This window comes from Papio anubis, chromosome 11 (genome assembly GCF_008728515.1).
Source record: "Papio anubis isolate 15944 chromosome 11, Panubis1.0, whole genome shotgun sequence".
NCBI classification, from domain to species: domain Eukaryota; kingdom Metazoa; phylum Chordata; class Mammalia; order Primates; family Cercopithecidae; genus Papio; species Papio anubis.
Genome location: NC_044986.1, coordinates 64,589,970 through 64,607,316, shown reverse-complemented (window position 1 = coordinate 64,607,316; position 17,347 = coordinate 64,589,970). Strand labels below are relative to the sequence as shown.

General features: G+C 42.1%; 1 protein-coding gene across 7 annotated transcripts in view; it reads left to right on the top strand.

Moving 5' to 3' along the window:
- RUFY2 (RUN and FYVE domain containing 2) overlaps positions 1 to 17,347 on the top strand; it is a 61,496-nt gene that overhangs the window by 35,618 nt on the left and 8,531 nt on the right. For all 7 annotated transcript variants that reach the window (XM_021944009.2, XM_009214809.4, XM_021944007.1 and 4 more), the window contains 3 exons: positions 6,619 to 6,748; positions 7,052 to 7,146; positions 15,489 to 15,537. In XM_021944009.2, coding sequence (XP_021799701.1) covers positions 6,619 to 6,748; positions 7,052 to 7,146; positions 15,489 to 15,537 — 274 coding nt within the window. The remainder of the gene's footprint in view (positions 1 to 6,618; positions 6,749 to 7,051; positions 7,147 to 15,488; positions 15,538 to 17,347) is intronic.

Here is a 17,347-nt window from a genome sequence, read left to right as displayed (position 1 = left end):
TGGAATAGGGTGCCTAATAACTGCAGGGATTGAAATCTGAATCTTCCAGTCAGCTTCCACTGATACTGTGGAGAAGGGGAGTGGTGCCATGTTACTGTTGGCGGGTAGTGGAAGTCCAGGCTCTCCTCTTGGTTTCTGCTGAAACCATCTTGGAGGAGAGAGGACGAGAAGCCTCATTACCACTGGGTGGAGGTAATCCAGGCTCTCAATTGGCTTTCACTGATACTGTGGGGGTGGTTAAGAAATGCCTTGTTAGGCCAGGCATGGTGGCTCACGCCTGTAATCCCAGCACTTTGGGAGGCAGAGACGGGTGGATCACCTGAGGTCAGGAGTTCGAGACCAGCCTGGCCAACATGGTGAAACTCTGTCTCTACTAAAAATAGAAAAATTAGTGAGGCGTAGTGGCTGGTGCCTGTAATCCCAATTACTCGGGAGGCTGAGGTGAGAGAATCACTTGAACCTGGGAGGCAGAGGTTGCAGTGAGCCAAGATTGTGCCACTGCACTCCTGCCTGGGTGACAGAGCAAGACTCTGTCTCAAAAAAAAAAAAAAAAGGAAAAGAAAAAAGAAATGCCTTTTTACTGCTGCATGCAGATTCAAGTCCCAGGTTACTCGTCCATTGTTACCAGTGAGGTTGCTTGAGAGACACTTTATTTTATTTTTTCTTTGTTTTTTCCCTTAGATCCAGGGATAGACTGCATTAGTTTACTTTCTGTTTTTCTGAGACAGAGTTTGAGTTTTCGCTCTGTTGCCCAGGCTGGAGTGCAGTGGCGCAATCTCGACTCACTGCAACCTCTGCCTCCTGTTCAAGCAATTCTTGTGCCTCAGCCTCTTTAGCAGCTGGGATTACAGGCGCGTACCGCCATGCCTGGCTAATTTTTTGTAGAGATGAGGTTTTGCCATGTTGGTCAGGCTGGTCTCGAGCTCCTGACCTCAGGTGACCCACCTACCTTGTCCTCCCAAAGTGATGGGTTTACAGGCATGAGCCACTGTGCCTGGCCCAGATTAGTTTACTTTCTGTTGATATAACTGGGTACCTGAGACTGGGTAATTTAAAAAGAAAACAGGCTTATTTCTTACAGTTCTGGAATCTGGGAAGTCCAAGATTGGGCAGCCACATTTGGTCATCTTCTGGTGAGGGCTTTGTGCTGCATCCTAACATGGCAGAAGACATCACAGGGCAAGAGGAGTGTACCGAGAGTCAAACTGGCTTTTGTTTATTATTTTTATTTATTATTTTTCTTATAGAGATGTGGTCTCACTATATTGCCCAGGCTGGTCTTGAACTCCTAGACTAAAGTGATCCTCCTACCTTGGCCTCCCAAAGTGCTTGGATTACAGGTGTGAGCCACCATTCCTGGCCTACCAAACTGACTTTTATAACAGACCCATTCTTGTGATAACCCATTAGTCCATTAACCTGTTAATTCATTCATGAAGGCAGAAACCTCATGAGCCAATTACCTCTTAAGGGCCTCACCTGTTTGTTGTTGTTTTTTTTTTTTTTTTGAGACAAGGTCTGGCTCTGTTGCCGAGGCTGGAGTGCAGTGATACGATCTCAGCTTACTGCAGCCTTGACCTCCCCAGTTCAGGCAATCCTCCTGCCTCAGCACCCCTAGTAGCTGGGACTATAGGCACACACCACCACACCTGGCTAATTGTGTTTTTTGTAGAGATGAGGTTTCACCATGTTGACCAGGCTGGTCTCAAACTCCTGACCTCAAGTGATCCGCTTGCCTTCGCCTCCGAGGGTGCTGGGATTACAGGCGTGAGCCACTGTGCCGGCAAGGCCTTACCTCTTACGTTGTTAAACTGGGCATTAAGTTTCAATGTGAGTTTTGAAGAGGACAAACATTCAAACCATAACAGATGCCTTATTACTACTGGGGGTTAGGAAGGTTCAGGCTCCCACTTGGCATTTTCTGATACTACCACAGCAGGGTGCAAGAAGGTTACCTCATCATTGCCAGGCAAGAGTAGAAATCCAGGCTCCTCACTCACCTTTTGCTGACTGAGGTTTGTTGCGGGGGCATGGGTTTTTTCTCAGGTGTTTTGCTGGAATAGGACATTTATTGTCCAAAGTTTTCTGTCTTGCTAGGCTATTTCCTGGCCCTTTGGCATGGGAACAGCTCTTCTTGGGGCTTTTTTTTTTTTGTCTATGCCCATTAGTATTTAATGGGTTGAGGGCTTCATCAACACCTAATCTGACCTATATGTGAGACAAAAAGAAACCTGAGGTAACTCATCACCATGTTGTTCTTTGATTCCTGGAGTTCCTAGCTGATCAAACATCTTCTCTTTACTTTCTGAAGTCTTCTTTTGTTGTTGTTGTTTTGAGGTGGAGTTTCACTCTTGTTGCCCAGGCTGGAGTGCAATGGCGCGATCTCGGCTCACTGCAACCTTCGCCTCCTGGGTTCAAGCGATTCTTCTGCCTCAGCCTCCCAAGTAGCTGGGATTACAGGCATGTGCCACCATGCTCGGCTAATTTTGTATTTTTAGTAGAGACAGGGTTTCTCCATGTTGGCCAGGCAGGTCTTGAACTCCCGACCTCAGGTGATCCGCCTATCTGGGCCTCCCAGAGTGCTGGGATTACAGGCGTGAGCCACTGTGCTTGGCCTTGGAGTCTTCTTATGTATGTTTTACATATAATGTCCAGAGTTTTTAACTGTACTTAGTTGGAGGGATAGGGAATAATGTGCTTACTTCATCTTTTCCAGAACCAGAATTCTGTACTCCATTTAAATCTACCACAAATATAATAATTTGAGGAATTTGAGGAATTAATATGTAGAATTCCCTGGCTTTAGTCCAGGGTATATTACTGTGGTTAAAAACCTACAGGCCGAGCCTGGTGGCTCACGCCTGTAATCCTAGAACTTTTGAGAGGCTGAGGCAGGTGGATCACGAGGTCAGGAGTTCGAGACCAGCCTGACTAACATGGTAACACCCCGTCTCTACTAAAAATTTTTTAAAAATTAGCCAGTCATGGTGGTGGGCGCCTGTAATCCCAGCTACTCAGAAGGCTGAGGCAGGAGAATCGCTTGAACCCGGGAGGCAGAGGTTGCAGTGTGTCGAGGTCACGCCACTGCACTCCAGCCTAGGTGACAGAGCACGACTCCATCTCAAAAAAAAGAAAAGAAAAGAAAAGAAAATCCATATTATTTCTACACTGTGAAAACTGTGAAACTGAAATCCACTCCCAAAGCCAAAAGCAGGGCCTGGCGTGGTGGCACATGGTTGTAATCCCAGTGCTTTAGGAGGCTGAGGCGAGAGGATTGCTTGATGCCAGGAGTTTAAGACCAGTCTGAGCAACATAATGAGACCCTGTCTCTACAAAAAGAAAGAAAGAAAGAAAAAATTAGCTGGGTGTTGTGGCACACACCTGTAGCCCCAGCTGCTTGGCAGGCTGAGGCAAAAGGATTGCTTGAGCCCAGGAGTTCAAGGTTGCTGTGAGCTGATTGTGCCACTAAACTTCAGCCTGCTGGGTGGCAGAGTGAGTTCTTGTCTCTAAAAACAGAACAAATTTATTAATGGTGCCCTGGGTTTGTTGTGTAAGTCTCTGTGCCTTGTCAAATGAAGCACATGAAGAACACGACTGGGCTACTTGGCCCATCAGTAGAACAGTCTTGAAACTCTGGTACTCTGTTACTGAATTACCTTTCTAGTGTTTGACAAAAGCATGGGTAAGATAATCTGATATTCTGCAGTAATGCAACTTATTCTGTAGTGATAACCCAATTTTTTTTTTTTTTTTGGTCACCCGGGCTGGAGTACAGTGGTGCGATCTCAGCTCACTGCAACCTCCACCTCCTGGGTGCAAGCAATTCTCATGCTTCAGCCTCCCGAGTAGATGAGATTACAGGCGCCCGCCACCATGCCCAGATAGTTTTTGTGTTTTTAGTAGAGACAGGTTTCACCATGTTGGCCAGGCTGGTCTCAAATTCCTGACCCCAGGTGATCCACCCGCCTTGGCCTCCCAAAGTGCTGGGATTACAGGCATGAACCATAAATATATATATTTTAGAGTCTCACTCTGTTGCCTAGGCTGGAGTGCAGTGGTGCGATTTTAGCTCACTGCAACCCCTGCCTCCAAGGTTCAAGCGATTCTCATGCTTCAGCCTCCTGAATAGCTGGGATTAAATGTGTATGCCACCACGCCTGGCTAATTTTTGTATTTTTAGTACAGACAGGGTTTCACCATGTTGGCCAGGCTGTTCTCAAACTCCTGACCTCAGGTGATCCACCTGCCTCGGCCTCCCAAAGTGCTGGAGTTACAGGCATGAGCCACTGTGCCCAGCCTGAAAATGTTTTCTAAGTTTATTGTTTAGTTTAAAATTTTGATTATAGTGGTTTTTATTTACACATTTTAATTCTTTATGTACTTACATCTTCCTTTTTCTTTTTCTTTTTTTTTGAGATGGAATCTTGCTCTGTCACCCAGGCTGGAGTGCAGTGGTGAGATCTTGGCTTACTACAACCTCCGCCTCCTGGGTCCAAGCGATTCTCCTGCCTCAGCCTCCCAAGTAGTAGAATTACAGGCGGGCACCAGCACACCCGGCTAAATTTTGTATTTTTAGTAGAGATGGGGTTTCATCATGTTGGGCAGGCTGGTCTTGAACTCCTGGCCTCAAGAGATCTGCCCGCTTTGGCCTCCCAAAATTTTGGGATTACAGGCATGAGCCACCATGCCTGGTACATCTTCCTTTTTTCCTTTTATGGTTTTTGCTTTCAGTATTCAACATGTATTCTGACAATATATTTATATAACTTAAAAACAAAATTTTCCTTTGCTTTTTCATTCATTTATTTTTTGATTCTGGATGATGAGGCCATTCAACAGGGTACTGTGTGCTTTGGTTACTTCAGTGTTTGTAACATACACAGTAGGTCCTCACATTATGTAACATACACAGTAAATTCTCACTTAATGTCATTGACAGGTTCTTGGAAACTCTGACTGAGTGAAATGATGCTAAATGAAACCAGTTTTATCATAGGCTACTTGATGTGAAGAAGAGTTAAGTTTCTACTGCATAATTATTTTCACAAAAAATCACTAAACTGCTAACTAAAGACCTTCTGGTCTTCTAGTATTAAATATTGAAGTAAACGTGAGTTATACATACATTTAAGGAAAGATGAATAAAAACGAGTAAGCTCATTCTTTGCCCAATTATTACAGTTCAGGCTCATTGGTGGCCGGAGCCTATCCTGGCAAGTTGGGCACCCAGTGGGAACCAGTCTTCCACAGGACACTATTCCATCACAGGATGTACCCAAACACACCCACACTCAGGCTGGGACAATGTAGATAATGCCAGTTCATCTAATGTGCACATCTTTGGGATCTGGGAGGAAACTGGAGTACCTGGAGAAGACTTACACAGACATGGAGAGAATGTGCAGACTTCACACAGACAGTGGCCCCAGTGGGAATCAGTTTTTTTTCTTGTCAATGTTATAAGGAAGTAACAGTTGAAGAGATGCTGTTCAAATTTTAAATTTGTAGTAAAATAGTATTTATCAATAATTTGTAAATTCCATTTTCAGGTACTCTTCTCTTCAACCTGAATTACAAAATCTAAAATTTATTCCACTGGAAAATATATGGCTGTATATGGAAATGCTAACTATGAGGAAATAAAAACTAATCTAAATATTAACACAAAAATATTAATGTACTCAACATTATAATGTTGCAATTAAAATATAAAGTATTAGTAACTGTAGTATTGTTAGTAGATAAATGCCTCACTTGTTATAACTGTTTATGAGAAATAATCATGGAAGTGATTTGTGTTCTTTTTTTTTAGTCAGCTTAAAATGTGGAAATTCAACTATGTTTGCTTTGCCAGCTAGCACCTTTAGAATAATTCAGGAGTTTTGGTGGCAGGCCTATAGTCTCAGATGCTGAGAGGCTGAGGTGGGAGGATCACTTGAGCCCAGGAGTTGAGTCCAGCCTGGCAACATAGCAAGACCCTGTCTCCAAAAAAAAAAAAAAAAAGAAGAAGAAGATTGCAGGAATGCTTTCAGAATTGGCATTTCCAGGCAGTGTGGACTTTCCCCCAATGTCTGCTTGGTTTTAGGTCTTTCATGTAATTGGTCAGCTTCCAACAGTAATTTGCAAATTAGCACTCTGCAACAGGGCTGATTTTGCCATTACTGAAGTTAAACTGATTTAGCAATTGCTATAATTCTTATATTGGAATAAAGTTTTTTTGTAAAATTTTTCACATGGCATAGAAGTGTAAGACAATTAGAATCTTACGTTCCTCCTCTTAGTTCCATTCCCAAGATGTAACCAGTTTTAATATTATGGTGTTTGCCTTTCCAAGGCATTTTCTATGCTTATGCAATATTTATGTCTATGGAATTAATTAATGATGTAAATGGTTTAGCAAGGATTGTTTCTTGGCTGGCAAATAAGTCAATATATTGTGGTTGGAAAACCCTGTGCTGCTGAACTTGTTTACCGAAAAATATTTGTGAAAGAAAATGTCTGAAAAATGCATTACAAAGGCCAAAGTAGTAAACCAAAAGGGTGATTTTAGTAAAGAATACATAACACCTGTCATGTGAGAAATAGCACTGAGCTTCTGTGTATTATTTGTCATTCAAGGGTGCAACTGGAAACTGACTTGAAGATTGAGAAGGAATGGAGGCAGACTTTGCAGGAAGATCTTCAAAAGGAGAAAGATGCCTTATCTCATCTTAGAAATGAGACTCAACAAATCATTAGTCTTAAAAAAGTAAATAGTGGTAAAACTTTAAAAATTCTATCTTGACAAATGTTAACTTATTTAAAAAGATAAATTATAATTTACATCATACCAAGGAAATGGATATACTAGTCATCTTAAAAAATATCAGTGAAGAGATTAAGTAAATGGAAAATAGTTGATACATATAGCAGCTAGGAAAGAGCTTTGGACACAATTTGTTTCTTTTAAAAAGCTAAAGGATGTTTGTTTCTGATTAATGGTATATATACATTCTGGAGTTTCTTGTTTCTTTCTTTTAAATTGCATTTTCTGTCTTTTATTGTTCTGAAGGAGTTCCTTAACCTCCAGGATGAAAATCAGCAGTTGAAAAAAATATATCATGAACAAGAGCAAGCTCTTCAAGAACTCGGCAACAAACTTAGCGAGTAATTTCTTTTTTCCTTCAACTAAGTAGTCATTGTTGACTTTTATAAAAGATATAAGTGTGCCAGATCTATTAGGGAGAAAAGTTTAGATACAGGAAGGATATGAACTAGGCAGGGCGCGGTGGCTCACGCCTGTAATCCCAGCACTATGTAATTCTGGGCCAAGGCGGGCGGATCATGAGGTCAGGAGTTCAAGACCAGACTCGCCAATATGGTGAAACCCTGTCTTTACTAAAAATACAAAAATTAGCTGCTTGTGGTGGCGTGGGCCTGTAATCCCAGCTACTTGGGAGGCTGAGGCACAAGAATCGCTTGAACCCAGGAGGTGGAGGTTGCAGTGAGCTGACTCCAGCCTGGCAACAGAACAAGACTCTGTCTCAAAAGAAAAAAAAAAAAAAAAAAAGATTAAAAAATGAGACTAGACTAGAGAGATTTTATTTAAAGTTTTACTCATTTTAGTAGACTTAGCTTTGAATATTTCCCAATAGATGAAAACTAACACTCGTGTTCAATTTCTTCAATATCAGAGAATTCAGAAGTTATTAATATATTTTTCTTAGAAAAACAGAAGCTGAGGTTTCAAAATATCCAGGGAGCTGTCTTTCAGATTGTTTTTTTTTTTTTTTTTGAGACGGAGTCTTGCTCTGCCGCCCAGGCTGGAGTGCAGTGGTGTGATCTTGGCTCACTGCAAGCTCCGCCTCCTGGGTTCATGCCATTCTCCTGCCTCAGCCTCCCGAGTAGCTGGGACTACAGGCGCCCGCCACCTCGCCCGGCTAGTTTTTTTGTATTTTTTAGTAGAGACGGGGTTTCACCGTGTCAGCCAGGATGGTCTCGATCTCCTGACCTCGTGATCCGCCCGTCTCGGCCTCCCAAAGTGCTGGGATTACAGGCTTGAGCCACCGGGCTCGGCCTCAGATTGTTTTGAGAAGAAGCCAGCATCATGAGAAGTGGAGGTTGTTTCATGCCTCCTGGAGACAGGGCTTAACTTCATACAGTTTGGCTTTGTTGAAGTAAAATGTCATTGGGATCCTGTAAAGACAAGATGGAGAAATGGTGTTCTGCCTTTCTCACATTTCCTTTTTTTTTCAAAGACAGGGTCTCGCCTAGGCTGGAGTGTAGTGGTATAATCATAACTCACCGCAGCCTTGACCTCCTGGGCTCAAGCAACCCTTTCACCTTTCAGCTTACCAAGTAGCTGAGACTACAGGCATGTACCATCATGCCCTACTAATTTTTATTTTTTATAGAGATGGGGTCTTGCATGTTGCCCAGGCTGGTCTCAAACTCCTGACCTCAAGCAGTCTTCCCACCTCAGCCTCCCAAAATGCTGGGATCACAGGTGTGAGTCACTGTTCCCAGCCACATTTTCCTTTTGTTCCCCATGGTCTGTGTTTTGGGTTAGCAGCTTTGTGCCTGATTGAACATACTACCAGATATTTGGAATAAGCTCAAGGAGGTTTAATATAGTATTGAATGTACCACTGCCACATTTAAAAAATATAGTCACTTTAAATTTTTTAAATTTATTTTTATTTGATTTGAAACAAGTCTTTCAAGTTGCCCAGGCTGGAGTGCAGTGACGCAGTCACAGCTCACTGCATCCTTGATCTCTCAGGCTCACGCTGTTCTCTTATCTCAAGCCTCCAGAGTAGCTGGGACCACAGACGCACACCACCTTGCCTGGCTAATTTTTTAAAAATTTTTTGTAGAGTTAGGATCTTGCTGTGTTGCTCAGGCTGAACTCCTGGGCTCAAGACATCATCCTGCCTCAACCTCTCAGAGTGCCGAGATTACAGGTGTGAACTACTGCGCCCAGCCCACTTTTTTAAATACGGAAAAGTAAAAATAAGAAAGCTACAGTGTCTCGTAATCTCATTACCGATACAAATCTCTTTGATGTTTTATATGATTAGAACATTCAAATAGCACATAAAGGTTTAAGATAAAAAAGCAAGTACTTCCCTTCTCCTGAGTATTAATCCCCAAAGTTTAGCTAACCTCAAACAATTCTATATGTAAACATCTTGTCATTGATTTAGATAAAATTAGTTATATGGACATATATGTCATTTGTATATATTCAATTAAGTAGAAATCATACTAGAATGGAGACTTAGTTGCTAAAGGTGGGATTCCATTAAAAGATAATGCAACCAATTTCCAAGGACATAAGAAGGAGTAATTCACTAGAACCACAAAAGGAAATATTAGATCTCAAAAAGATAAAGCTGTTTTTGTCTTTACAGCTTTTCAGAGAACAATTCGCATTGTGGTTCTGATAAGCAAGATTTCAATTCCAATCTAGCATCTATTTATTGAGCACTTTGAGGCAGACCCTGTGCAAAGTGCTTATTACCTTATTTTCCATTTATTTATTGACAGGCACTGAGCTTCTACTATGTGCCAGGCACTATACTAAGTGCTAGACACTCAACAGTGAGCAATCCTCACAATAAAAAATAAGCATCTTTGCATTTACTAAGATCATAACGGTTTAATATTAAAACCATGGAATAGTAAACCTAGGAATATGTGTTACTTTTCACCCATTCCCCAACTAATACTTTTTTGTGTGTGTATGAGAGGGAGTTTTGCTCTTGTCACCCAGGCTGGAATGCAGTGGTGCTATCTCAGCTCACTGCAACCTCTGCCTCCTGGGTTCAAGTGATTCTTCTGCCCCAGCCTCCTGAGTAGCTGGGATTACAGGTGCCCGCCACCACACCTGGCTAATTTTTAGTAGAGACAGCATTTTACCATGTTGGCCAGGCTAGTCTTGAACTCCTGACCTCAGGTGATCTGCCCACCTTGGCCTCCCAAAGTGCTGGGATTACAGGCATGAGCCACCACGCCCGGCCCCTCACTTCATACTTAATAGAGACTTTATAGTTGTATTACAGGCATGATCATATAAATGTCTAGATGTTGCCTTTATTTATTTATTTGAGGCAGGGTCTCACTCTGTCACCCAGGCTGGAGCGCAGTGGTGTGATCTGTGCTCACTGCAACCTCTACTTACTGGGTTTGAAAATTGAAATATTTACTCTTATCAGCTTATTATTGAAAGATTATTATTGTTATTGTTTTGTTTTTTTTTTTTTCCAAGATAGAGTCTTGCTCTGTTGCCCAGGCTGGAGTGCAGTGGTGCTGTCTCGGCTCACTGCAAGCTCTGCCTCCTGGGTTCACACCATTCTCCTGCCTCAGCCTCCACAGGCGCCTGCCACCACACCCGGCTAATTTTTTTTGTATTTTGGTAGTAGAGATGGGATTTCATCGTTTTAGCCAGGATGGTCTTGATCTCCTGACTTCATGATCCTCCCGCCTTGGCCTCCCAAACTGCTGGGATTACAGGCATGAGCCACCGCGCCTGGCCTGAAAGATTATTTTTTTAAAAAAATTAAATAGAGACAGAGTCTCACTATGTTGCCTAAGGCTGGTCTTAAACTCTGGCCTCAAGCAGTCCTCTCGCTTTGGCTTCCAAAAGCATTGATATTACAGGTGTCAGCCACTACATCCAACTTGAAGGATTCTTTTTTACATTTTTATTTATATATTTTATATGGAGGTGGGGTCTCACTCTGTTGCCCAGGCTGATCTCAAACTCCTGGGCTCAAATGATCCTCCCGCCTCCTCAGCCTCACAAAGTATTGGGATTACAGGTGTGAGCCACTACACCTGGTCTGAAGAATTCTTATAAAAAGATAGATTTGGGCCAGGTGCTGTGGCTCATGCCCGTAATCCCAGCACTTTGGGAGGCTGAGGTGGGCAGATCACTTGAGGTCAGGAGTTCGAGGGCAGCCTGGCCAACATGGCGAAACCTCATCTCTACTAAAAATATAAAAATTAGACGGGCATGGTGGCATGTGCCTGTAGTCCCAGCTACTTCGGAGGCTGAGACAGGAGAATATGTATATATGTATATATGTATACACATGCGTACATATATACATATATGTATATACATATATACGTATATACATTTATGTATGTATGTGTGTGTGTATATATACACATATATGTATATATTTCCTTTCAGGCTTATTTTCATTTCCTTAATTATTAAATTAGACAGTCTACTGTAATTATACAGAAGAATAGTTATTACTCAGAAGAAGAGTCAATGTTTAAAGCATTCCAAATCTTTTTTTTTGGAGACAGAGTTGCTCTGTCACCTAGGCTGGAGTGCAGTGGCGCAATCTCGGCTCTCTGCAACCTCCGCCTCCTGGGTTCAAGCAATTCCCCTGTCTCAGCCTCCTGAGTAGCTGGTACTACTACTATATATATTTATATATATGTAAATATATATTTATATATGTATATATGTAAATATATGTATATATGTATATATGTAAATATATATTTATATATATTTATACGTATATATACACACACGTATATATAAATATATATAGTAGTAGTACCAGCTATATATGTAAATATATACGTATATATAAATATATACGTATATATACAAAATCTCCTGCCTCAGCCTCCCAAGTAGCTGGGATTACAGATGTGTGCCACCACATCTGGCTGATTTTGTATTTTTAGTAGAGGGGGGATTTCACGATGTTGATCAGGCTAGTCTCGAACTCCTGACCTCAAGTGATCTACCCACCTTGGCCTCCCAAAGTGCTGGGATTACAGGCGTGAGCCACCGTGCCTGGCTGAGAAAGGTATTCTTGTACATTATGGTTATTGGAATTGTAGCTGATGTTCCTTTCTTTAGGACACTTAGGCAATATGTATCATAGAGAGGCTTTTTTGAGTCCATATTTATGAATAAGGGCATTTAAATCAGAAATCTGTCAATACCAGTAAATTTTCATAAAAAAGTATTTCCCAGGCCGGGCACGAGACCAAGTGTCGCTCTGTCATCCAGGCTGGCATGCAGTGGCATGATCTTGGCTCACTGCAACCTCTGCCTCCTGGATTCAAGTGTTTCTCCTGCCTCAGCCTCCAGAGTAGCTGGGATTACAGGTGTGTGCCATCACTCCCGGCTAATTTTTGTATTTTTAGTAGAGACAGGTTTTACCATGTTGGCTAGGCTGATCTCGAACTCCTGACCTCAGGTTATCCGCCTGCCTTGGCCTCCCAAAGTGCTGGAATTACAGGCATGAGCCACTGTGCCCAGCCAAGAAAACATTTTCTGTGGTGAATACCATTAAGCCATTTTAATTCCATATTCAATTTTTCTGTACAGCACAATTAAATCATCACTGTTGTGGCCACTATTCCCAACAGAGTCAGTTTTCCTGAGGCACATTTTTTAGATGTGAATTTAGCCAAGAAAATGTGATTATTATGTCAGTATTTTTACAGTGTGTAGTTTTACATTGATTATTTCCACCATAAGAGTCAATATGAGATGGGTGAAAGACTCACACTTCATTTTTATGTCTTGGAATGAAGAGCATTTTATAGGGCAAAGCAGATTTTTAATGTTCTGCTTCAGTAGTAGAGGCTTTAGTATCTGATGTATCATTTGATTCAGGAATTTCATTTATAAGAGAATTAATACTGATGTTTTAGTCATTCCAATTTTGTTGTTGTTGTTTGGTTTTTTTTTTTTTTTTTGGAGACAAGAGTCTCGCTCTGTTGCCCAAGCTGGAAGGCAGTGGTGTGATCTTGGCTCATTGCAACCTACACCTTCCAGGTTCAAGCAATTTTCCTGCCTCAGCCACCTGAGTAGCTGGGAGTACAGGTGCATACCACCATGCCTGGCTAATTTTTGTATTTTTGGTAGAGATGAGGTTTCACTATGTTGGCCAGGCTGGTCTGGAACTCCTGACCTCAAGTGATCTGCCCACCTCGGCATCCCAAAGTGCTGGGATTACAGGTAGGAGCCACCATGCCTGAACTAGTCATTGTAAATAAACAACTTTTGTGGTGAAAAATTTGAAACACGTTGAAAGATTAACAGTAGATAATAATTATATAAACTATTTTATATTCTTTTTCATTGTATATACCAAGTAACCATTTACTATAATGATGTTGCAGATACTCAGTAACAAGTCAGTAGCTGCAAGCTGTTCAGGATATATTGTGAAAATAGCTGGTTATGGAAAACTATGTAGATAATTATTCCATTTAAAATATATACACAGATGTATAGAGAAGATTACCTCTGGGTAATGGGATCACAGGTAATTAAATATTGTTTTTTATAATTTGCATTTTCATTAACATATGTATTTTCTTTTTTAAAGAAGAAACAAAATTAAATTATACCAATTGGGGCTGGGCACGGTGGCTCACGTGTAATCCTAGCACTTTGGGAGGCCGAGGCGGGTGGATCACCTGAGGTCAGGAGTTTGAGACCAGCTTGGCCAACATGGCAAAACCCCATCTCTACTAAAAATACAAAAATTAGCTGGGTGTGGTGGCGGGTGCCTACAATCCCAGCTGGTCGGGAGGTTGAGGCAGGAGAATCGCTTGAATCTTGGGGGCAGAGGTTGCAGTGAGTCCAGATCATGCTATTTCACTCCAGCCTGAGTAAAAGAGCAAAACTCCGTCTAAAAAAAAAAAAAGTTATACCACTTGGTAGTAAGTTGATTCCAATACATGTATTTTCTTTTTTCTTTTTCTTGTTTTTTGAGGTGGTGTCTTACTCTGTTGCCCAGGCTGGAGCTCATTGGCACAATCTTGGCTCAATGCAACCTCTGCTTCCCCGGTCCAAGTGATTCTCCCTGCCTCAGCCTCCCGAGTAGCTGGGATTACAGATGCCCCTCACCACGCCCAGCTAACTTTTTTGGTATTTTTAGTAGAGATGGGGTTTCACCCATGTTGGCCAGGCTGGTCTTGAACTCCTTCCTGACCTCAGGCGGTCTGCTCACCTCCGTCTCCCAAAGTTCTGGGATTACAGGCATGAGCGACTGCACCTGGCCCAACATACATATTTTCAAAAGGTGGAAAAGTGCCAGGCTTGGTGGCTTACACCTGTAGTCCCAGCACTTTGGGAGGCCAAGATGGGCAGATCACTTGAAGTCAGGAGTTCAAGACCAGCCTGGCCAACATGGTGAAGCCCTGTCTCTACTAAAAATATAAAATTTAGCCTGGGAGTGGTGGCGGGTGCCTCTGATCCCAGCTACTCAAGAAACTGAGGCAGGAGAATCACTTGAACCTACGAGGTGGAGGTTGCAGTGAGTCGAGATCGTGCCACTGTACTGCAGCCTGGGTAACAGAACGAGACTTCATCAAAAAAGTGGAAAAGTATTTGCAGCTATGTCTTTCACAGTATTTTCTTTTTTGTTGCTTTTTTTGAGAGATGGCGTCTCGCTCTGTCACCCTGGCTGGAGTGCAGTGGTGTGATCTTGGTTCACTGAAACCTCTGCCTCCTGGGTTCAAGCGATTCTCCTGCCTCACCTTCCCAAGTAGCTGGGACTACAGGTGTATACCACTATTTCCAGCTAAATTTTTTTTTTTTTTTTTTTTTTTTGAGACAGAGTTTCACTCTTTTTGCCCAAGCTGGAGTGCAACGGCGTGATCTCGGCTCACCGCAACCTCCGCCTCCTGGGTTCAAGCGATTCTCCTGCCTCAGCCTCCCGAGTAGCTGGGATTACAGGCATGTGCCACCACCCCGGCTAATTTTGTATTTTTAGTAGAGACGGGGTTTCTCCATGTTGGTCAGGCTGGTCTTGAACTCCCGACCTCAGGTGATCCACCTGCCTTGGCCTCCCAAAGTGCTAGGATTACAAGTGTGAGCCACCGCGCCCGGCTTAATTTTTGTATTTTTAGTAGAGATGGAGTTTCACTGTATATTGACCAGGCTGGTCTCGAACTCCTGAACTCAGATGATTCACCCGCCTTGGCCCCACAAAGTGCTGAGCCACCACACGGGGCTCACAGTATTTTCTTCCTTAGCACTTCTGTATTTGCTAGAGAAATAGCGTGCATAATGGTTAGCATGTGCCCTTTGGGGTCACAGACAAGGGTTTGAATCCTGGCTCCCCCAGTTGCCAGCTCTGTGACCTCTTACAAGTGACTAAACTTCATCAGACATTTCTTCATCTTTAAAATAGGTTTTTGTATAGATTACATGAGATTATGCATGCAAAGGCACAGAGTAAACCTACAATAAATGATAGCTATTAATATTGTCATGATCACATGAAAATGCCAGTATTTCTTAAAAAGCAAGTTTTAAACCTAAAATATTTTTGCTTTAGGACATTTAGAAAATATAGGAGAATATGAAATATTCCACTAGCCAGAGAAGACCATAAAGATCATATACTATACATAATTTTGTATCCTATGAAATACCAATACCTACTGAAATACTGAATGTTCTATATTTAAATATGTGTACTGAAATTTGGACCTATTTGTAATCTTTTTAGATCAAAACTTAAAATTGAAGACATAAAAGAAGCCAACAAAGCATTGCAGGTGAGTAGAACATTTTCCTAAACTGGGAAGGTATGTGAAAGTCTCCAATGGAAGGTAAAGCCCTGTGTGAATCTAATGTATTATTGATGAATCCCAGGATATATAGAGGCCAAAGCACTGAATGAGGAGCTTGGATACTGGGAGTTCATCTCTTCCCTGTACCCCTAGAGTCACATTATTAATAACATTCCTTTAGAAACTGACCTTAGAGGCCGGGTGCAGTGGCTCACGCCTGTAATCTCAGCTCTTTGGGAGGCCGAGGCAGGTGGATCATTTGAGGTCAGGAGTTTGATATCAGCCTGGCTAACGTGGTGAAACCCCATCTCTACTAAAAATACAAAAATTAGCCAGGTGTGGTAGTGGGCGCCTGTAATCCCAGCTACTCAGGAGGCTGAGGGAGGAGAATTGCTTGAGCCCAGATGGTGGAGGTTGCAATGAGCAGAGATCACGCCATTGCACTCCAGCCTGAGCAACAGAACAAGACTCTATCTCAAAAAAAAAAAAAAAAAAAAAAAAAAGAAAGAAACTGACCTTAGAAGTAATTTTACTTTCCTACAAAGTATGGCATGATAGAGTGAAATTGCCTATGAACTTGAGAATCTTGAGTTCCTATGCCAGTCTATTACTTACTAGTTCTTTTACTTTCAGCAAGTCATGTATCCTCATTGAGCCTCAGCTTCCTCTTCTGAAATAGGCTGATGATTCTGCATAGGGTTGCTCTGAATATTGAGTAGGTTAATACATGTGAGTGAAAGTGGTTGGTACAGCTTACCAGTATGGTTGTGAATGTGTCTGAATCCTTGCTACAACATAGAAGAAGGGACAGTGTCTGTGTGATCACTTCAGTGACAGGTGGCTTCCTACCCAACAGCTTCATTTTTTAAAATCAAGAAGTGTTACATGATACTGGGTGTGGTGGTTCACACCAGTAATCCCAGCACTTGGAGGGGCCGAGGCAGGAGGATTGCTTGTGGCCAGGAGTTCAAAACTAGCCTGGGCAACATAGACCTTGTTTCTACTAAATAATAAGAAAAAATTAGCCAGGTGTGGTGGTGCAGGTCTGTAGTCTCAGCTACTTGGGAGGCTGAGGTGGGAGGATTACTTGAACCTGGGAGGTTGAGGCTACAGGGAGCCTTGATCGCGCTACTGCACGCCAGCCTGGGTGACAAAAAAATGTTACATGAAAATCATTAAAAAAAAATAATACTAAGAAGATTTAACACCAAATAATATAAATAATAATAATAATGATGATGGTAGCAGTCTCTTGTTCTTCACTCCCTTGTCCTTTATCTGCCCTAGCTCCTGCCACCCAAAGGGAGCTACTTTCAGTTTTTTAGCTGTTTCTTCTGGCATTTATCCCTGTATTTCTAACTAATATTCAGTATGTACTATTTGCTGTTGATTCAGCAGTTTTAGACTTATATATTAACTTCTTCATATGGTGGATGTAGAGTTTTGCTCACTTTCATTTTGGTCTTTCCGGTCTCCCAGTATAATTAAGTAAAGTTTTTTGTGGCATTCATTTATTTTATATATATATTTTATTTATGTTATTTCATTTATTATTTTGTTTGAGATGGGGTCTTGCTGTGTTGCCCAGGCTGGAGTACACTGGCACAATCATAGTTCACTGCAGTCTCACACTCTTGGGCTTAAGCTGTCCTCTTGCCTCAGCCTCCTGAGTAGCTGGGATCACAGGCGCGTGCCACCTCGCCTGGCTAATTTTTACATTTTTTGTAGAGACAGTATCTGCTGTGTTGTCTAGAGTGGTCTTGAACTCCTGTCCTCAGGCAGTCCTCCGGTCTTG